A 6,522-nucleotide genomic window follows, 5' to 3' on the forward strand; every position below is an offset into this window, starting at 1 on the left:
ATCTTAAGAGGATCTTTAAAATTAATTTCACTTTACTTAGAGTTTTATTAATTTCTCTATGATTTTTACAAAGTTCACAAGCATAAAGTGAATATGTTAAGAAACAACACTGTAATTAATTTTTTCATAATTGATCCATCACACCTCAAAAATTAGTGAAACCACTTTTATTAGTTTATTTATACTATGATTTACGTAGATTTTTTTTTGACATATTCAACAAAAATTAATTGGCTTACAATTATTTTTTAGTGCTTCATGGAACAAATTTACCTCATTTTCCAGAGTTTTGTATTACAATGAAATTTAATATGCCACATATTTTTAAGACTTAAAAAAACTTAAAAAGCAACGCTTACTTAACTTAGAATATCCGCAATATTGCAAGAATTTGTGCAAAAAATATCTAGAGTTCGATATTTCTCTAGAGTGTTCATTGAGAGAATATAGTTATGCAAAAAAATTGATTGTGATCTTGCTATGTGACATTGTTGCAACCGACTAACCTAGAATATCAACTTTGGGAAAACAATAATCCATCAAGATATATTAGTTAGGTGGTCACATGATATATATAGTTAATTAGCTCCATACAATAGTTATTCGTAGAAAAAAAATATGATAAAACATGACTTGAGTTGCATGATGAACCATATTCAGCAAAGGGTCAAGAAGACTAAATAAAAGATATGAATAAATGTAATATTTTTAATCTTTAAGAGTGGCCCCTCCCAACTTTTGCTTAAAGCTCCACCATTGACTACTGGCTTCTGGGATCGCAATGGCGTGTCAGAATCCCGCTGCACTCGTGAATGAATGTCTTCATTGGATTCCTAAAGAGAACCTGGGCAACCAATTGGTGGTTTTGTTGAAAAGTTTCGGTGGATGAATGCTTCTGTCCTGGATCACAGAAGGGTAGCAGCTCAAACCAGTTGGTCGATATCGGCAAATATGCTCACCTTGTCTTGAATCAACACAACAGTCAACAGCTGTAGACATTTGGAATGTCCCGTGTTATGCCACTATTGAATGGGTTTGGATGTATCGGCTCAAGCTCCCTATGTCAGAGATTGACCACTTCTGTGGTGGTGCAGTACCGATCATCTACGTTCTTCCCCTCGAGCGTCAAGTTCCGGTACAATGCACACATAATATTATACAATGTGACGAGGCAGGACTTCTAAAGAACTTTGAGCTTCCTGGCCATTGCACTGGCATACTTCCTCATACCCTGAAGGAGAGCCTTCTCCCATGCAGCTTCCTCTATTTGCAGGAGAAAGATGGTAATTACCTGGACCCGCCATTTTCTCATCCACTGTGGCAGTGATTGTGATAACTGAATGTATAGCAAGCCTGTTTGGTTCGTTTTCTGAGTTAGATGATACTTGATACATATGTGCACCTTCCATAGAATTCTCAATTTCATTGAATCGGGAAGACAAGTTGATTTCTGCTTACTACAGTATCATGTTAATCCTTTTGTTGTTTATATGGGTCTTATGTTTTCATAGTCTGCATGGATAGATATATGCAGCAGCTGCATTTGTGCCCCGGGAATAAGTTCATTTCAGCTTACTACAGTATCATGTTGCATCCTTTGTTGTCTTATAGTTTTATCTTGTCAGCCTGCAGGAATACATATATGCAGCAGCTTATTATTTGCGTATTGTAGGCTTGTGTATGTTTGTGAGTTTGACAATTAGTATGACGCATAGGCTACCTGAATATTTTACACTGATTGATGTGCTTAATATTTTCACTTGATAATACATAGGTCTGTCATGATCATATAAGCGATGTGTAAACATTGCCGATCTTGTACTTCAATCAGTTGAATGACACCCAATTAAGTAGCGCCAAATGTTCTTTTTTATAATAGAAAAATAGTAATGCCAAATGTGATACTAGTACTACTTGAATCTTACCATCTATATCCATGCTTGAAAGGTTCTGTCAAAAAACTAAAACAAACGATATATGGTTACTTTTATCTTTCAGTAGCACTCATGCGTTTTTCCTGCGAAGGTAAACTCTCTAGAACAATGTGGTGATGTACCAATTTAGAAATGAGTGCAATGTTCGCATAATGTAATTTTGATACACTCAATGCTTCTTAACTAGTTGGCCCTTGATTCTAAAATTATTTATGAATTATATCCACCTACAACACTCATGGTCACTTTGGCAAGCAATAGTATTAGTACAATTCTATACTTTTATTGAGTGTCGGTTGTTCAAAATCTAGATTCCCTTAATTAAAGTACATCATGATACTAAATAGTTGAGAGTATTATTATTATGATCCAACCATCCATTTGAGTAGGTATTATTGTAATTATCTTAATACCCTTGGGGGCAATTACGTCATTGACTGACCGTTCGGATCACCACCACCCATCATCGACCGGCCGACGGAGTGTGAAAAACATAATAAATGAAATGAACAGAACAAGTGAAAACTTATCTGAAAAATAAACTAACATTTTGATCTTTCCTAATTAAACATATAATTTACAGGATGGGCATGCAAGCTGAGCAGGGCTCGCATTGTACTAGCTGGCTACCCCAATGCACATTCGTGCAAGCGACAAGCTCGCCCTTGCACAGAAGATAGCGTGGAAACGAATGGGTGGCGCTGCCCGCGCCGTGCATGCTTGGGAGCAGGAGTGCAGGACGTGCCAGGGCCACCCTCCGGTCCGCTGGGGCAAGCACATCCGTCGCCATTATAATACTCTTTAATAATACTTATGATACTGGTAGGCGATAAAGTATCATTAGAACAATTTAAACCACCGGATAAAGGAAATGAACGGCATACACTTATTTAGGTGTATTGTAAAAGTAGGGCTAGCCATAAACTACAGTAATGATTTATCTAACTGACAAGTTCAGATATCCATTATGCTTGTAGACTAAGGGACTTTTTGTTTGGATTTCTGTTTTTGGTCTTTTCTGAAATTATGTTTTTGGTTTATCTGAAAAGTTATTTTTAGAAATAGTCTATTGGTTTTTATAACAAATTTTTGATTTCTCGCTACATAACTTTAAAAAAAATATCTCTCAGCAAGCTTCTCAGCTTTAGTTCATTTTTCTCAGAAGCCACTTCTCTATAACGCCATTTGTTCTAGCTTCTGAATCCGGTAGGATAGTTGTAGTCAAGAGCGATGCGGCTCTTTCTAACAAATTTTATTTATTTTGTAGTATATTTTTCTTTTGATTTAATAATTTTTATGTATTTATAGTGTATTTTGAATCAAGCTCTTATATTTTATTGATTGAGCACTATGTGATTCAGCTAGAGTACATTTGGTTTCACCGACTCCTCTAAATTTGAATCTAAGCTCCGACACTGGTGTTGTATGTCATGGCATGGTAGCAATCTCTAGCGTAGGAAAGCAATACGGGACAACCTTCTCCTGTGTTCCACTTCCTCCCCAAACTTGCTTCATGGCCTCCCCCATCCCAAATCCCAATCACGGCCATAGCATGAAACAACAATGAAATCCCCACCATTCCAGTTCATCATCATGCAAACACGAGCTATCAATCTCACACCATTCAAGGAACCAAGAGGGAGAAGTGCTTCAGAATCCAGAGACACAAAGCGTGCCTCACAAAAACCAAACAGGAAGAAAAAAAAGAAACAAAGAATCGCATGGCGTACGCAAACGCTGTCCATTTTTCAGGCAGACGCATCATCAGCAACCTTGATCATGTCTTCAGCACCTGGGGCACGACAACAACTCGGACCGAGTCAGGATCAGCACGCTTCTCTTCTTCCACCACCCGGTTCTTCAGCCGTGCCGTCCTGCTCGGCTGCGCCGGAGGGCTCAACAACTGCGACCTGCGGCCCCTTCGTTGCTTCAGCTCCCTTGGAAAGGGCTGTCGCTTCAGCTTCGTTGGTGGCGCCAGCTGCTGAGTCCCGAGCCACAGACTTCTCTGCCTCTTGATCCGCCTCTCCATCATGATCACTAGCCTCTGCATCCTGTGCGGGAGGAGCAGGTTTAGTATATTCTTGAGTCGTGTAACGGGACGCTCTAGTCTAGCTGGTCAGTACACTTGTGATCAAGGTTGTAAATAAAATTTATTTGGGTCACTGTTAAACATGATATATCAAATTTGTCAAAATCAATATTTTTAAAAAATAACATGAATTTGCTAAAAATTAATCCTAATCAATTAATTAACACAAATTACATATAACAACAAAGAAATGAGACAACCGAGCCCGAATGCCGCCGCGCGACCGAGAGGAGGGTGGGAGCAACCGAGTCCGAGCGCCGCTGCCGCCAGGGAATTAGAAAAATTGTGGGTTGGGACGGACATGTGATGAGGAATTGGGTATAGGGTTTCGACGAGAACCAATGAGAGGGTTTTTTTGGAAGGGGTTTTTAGTAAAACCGAAAATTCGGGTTTATTGGATTTTTCAGACTGATTTTTTCTTCCCTGCTTGTGATGAGTTTTTGCAAATTGTAACAGCATTTGACGAATAGGGCTTGATGAACACTGACAAGGACTCCGATACTAATTGGTAAAGTCGGTTTACTGTCATTCATGAAAGAAGCCTGTGGTGTTGCATGCATAGATGGTTCCAAGTTTGTTCGTACTTCGTAGTACTCCAGTACTGAAGTCGTGTGACAAGAACTGAGAAGGAAATCAAACTTGTGTAGTTACCTCTTTAAGCAAGTCGCTGAGAGACCTCCGGCGCCTCACGTCAGCCGGGTCGGTCGTCTCGGCAGCCGCCGGAATCCCGTCAGCCTTCGTCTTCTCCTCGGCAGCCCCCGGTGGCGCCGCGGCGTCCTCCACGACCAAGGGCGCCTCACCCTTGACCTTCAGGTCACCGGACTTGGTCGCGCACGCTCCCATGGCCGCCGCCGCCGCCCCCAAGCAGTGTCAAGATATATATCAGGCGAGAGAACAGACACTATGACCTGACTATTCCAGAGGAGAGGTTCATATCGGCATATGTAGTGGCCGGTGTGCTCTGCCGTCTCGGCGTCATCACCGGTCAACACCGAGAGCCGGTGCAAAAAGTGCAAACCATGCAAAGCAGCGCCTTAGGCCTCAGTGCTCGGGCCCCTCCGACAAACGTCCTGGGGCAGAGGACCCGGGCAGAGCAGGCAGCTCGCGTTTCCATTACGAACTTTCCCCACTGTACATATCATATTTCAGATGGAGCAGTAATGTATTATCTATGGATGTCTTGCCATTCCATTTCCATCCACCATCGAGTACTACTGCTACGAGGTTGCGATGCTGAGGCTGTTTTCAGTGTGCCTCCAACTGAAGCTACCGGCTTTGCCTATGCACATGAAACACACAGAAAAGGTATACCTGGAATGAAACGAAATGCTACGAGATGGATGCGTCACAAGCATGAAACGAAATGCTACGAGATGGATTGCAAGGAAATGCTGGGCATCTGCAGGGCAGGAGACCCGGCCATAGTTTCCTGACTCCACACCTGGGACCAGCAAGAGCCGGTGCATGCACTCTCTGAATTCCCATACGCAAAAGATGGTGCCTTTAGTTCGTGCTAATATCATATTCTCAATTTCTCCGTCATGGGCCCTTCTGGCATGATCGCGTATAGCAAGTGGTTTACGTACTCATTTAGCTGCAATCATGCATATGGATCAGAAAACCTCCGGTCTGTCTGATGTGGCGACTGTTGTTGCAAACGTGTCTTTTCCAGCCCATACTTGATGGCAGGTCCATTTCTCGGAGTACCCAGGGAAGCAGATGGTTTTGTGACATTCACAGCTTGCCTTTGTCCCGAACAAGTTAAGAACTGCTGCCACTTCCAAAAAGAAAAAGGAAATAAAAACTGAAAACAACGCTTAGCAATTCCGCTTCTTGAGGCATTTGGAAACACTGTTTTCAGTGACATTTTGCCGGCGACGGTGAAATCCATGAATCATCATCGGTTCATCACCATCTCCACTGCATACCGTTTCGGAAACATTCCATACAAAAACATTCCAGGTTCTCTAGCACATCGTAGTATCAATCAGCAGTTGGACCTAAAAGGCAGCAGGTATCAATTCTCCATCCCTTTCCCAAAAATTCAGGCATTGCCTGCCAACTGGAGCAACTCTAGCAGATTAGTTAAATTTAACTTGCTATATTTTTATTTGTCTATTCACTTTAAAAGATTTTTTTCTCAATATTTTTGCACACTCCAGCAAACTAGCTAAACTTTATTTTTCATAACTCATATACTATATTTTATTCGCAACGGTTCTTTCTTGCAACGGTTTTATTCCAACGGCTATTTTGTTCAACGGTTATATTCCAACAACTAGTTTTTTTCAAACGTCTTCACAATGGCTATATCTCCGCTCTATATATGGGCAGTCATTCGGTTGCTCCTACTTCACATTATTCTTCCTCCTCCTCTCTGCTACTCCTCCTACATCGATTCAGAAATGAGTCGTCACGGATTAGTCATGTAATGTGTGTTGGATTCGTCGTCGTCGGATTATCCGTGGATGAATGAGGTGTTTCAATTGATGTTACTGG

The 6,522-nt window shown here is 41.4% G+C and overlaps 1 protein-coding gene across 1 annotated transcript; it reads right to left on the reverse strand.

Annotated features, from left to right (window-relative positions):
• Positions 1 to 3,391: 3,391 nt before the first annotated feature.
• On the reverse strand, positions 3,392 to 5,013 carry LOC133920516 (uncharacterized). Its single transcript, XM_062365129.1, has 2 exons — positions 4,675 to 5,013; positions 3,392 to 3,985 (listed from the first exon to the last, which is right to left on the reverse strand). Exons 1-2 carry the CDS (start codon positions 4,864 to 4,866, stop codon positions 3,761 to 3,763), a joined length of 417 nt encoding a protein of 138 aa, XP_062221113.1. The 5' UTR covers positions 4,867 to 5,013; the 3' UTR covers positions 3,392 to 3,760.
• Between the last annotated feature and the right edge of the window lie 1,509 nt (positions 5,014 to 6,522).

The sequence above is a fragment of the Phragmites australis genome, chromosome 6 (genome assembly GCF_958298935.1).
Source record: "Phragmites australis chromosome 6, lpPhrAust1.1, whole genome shotgun sequence".
Lineage (NCBI taxonomy): Eukaryota > Viridiplantae > Streptophyta > Magnoliopsida > Poales > Poaceae > Phragmites > Phragmites australis.

Bases quoted from the DNA above. Each gene is read 5' to 3' on its own strand.
- LOC133920516 (XM_062365129.1), bottom strand. From the start codon at position 4,866: ATGGGAGCGTGCGCGACCAAGTCCGGTGACCTGAAGGTCAAGGGTGAG. The intron at 3,986-4,674 runs GTAACTACACAA...CCTCCCGCACAG, and splicing joins TCAGCGACTTGCTTAAAGAG to GATGCAGAGGCTAGTGATCA.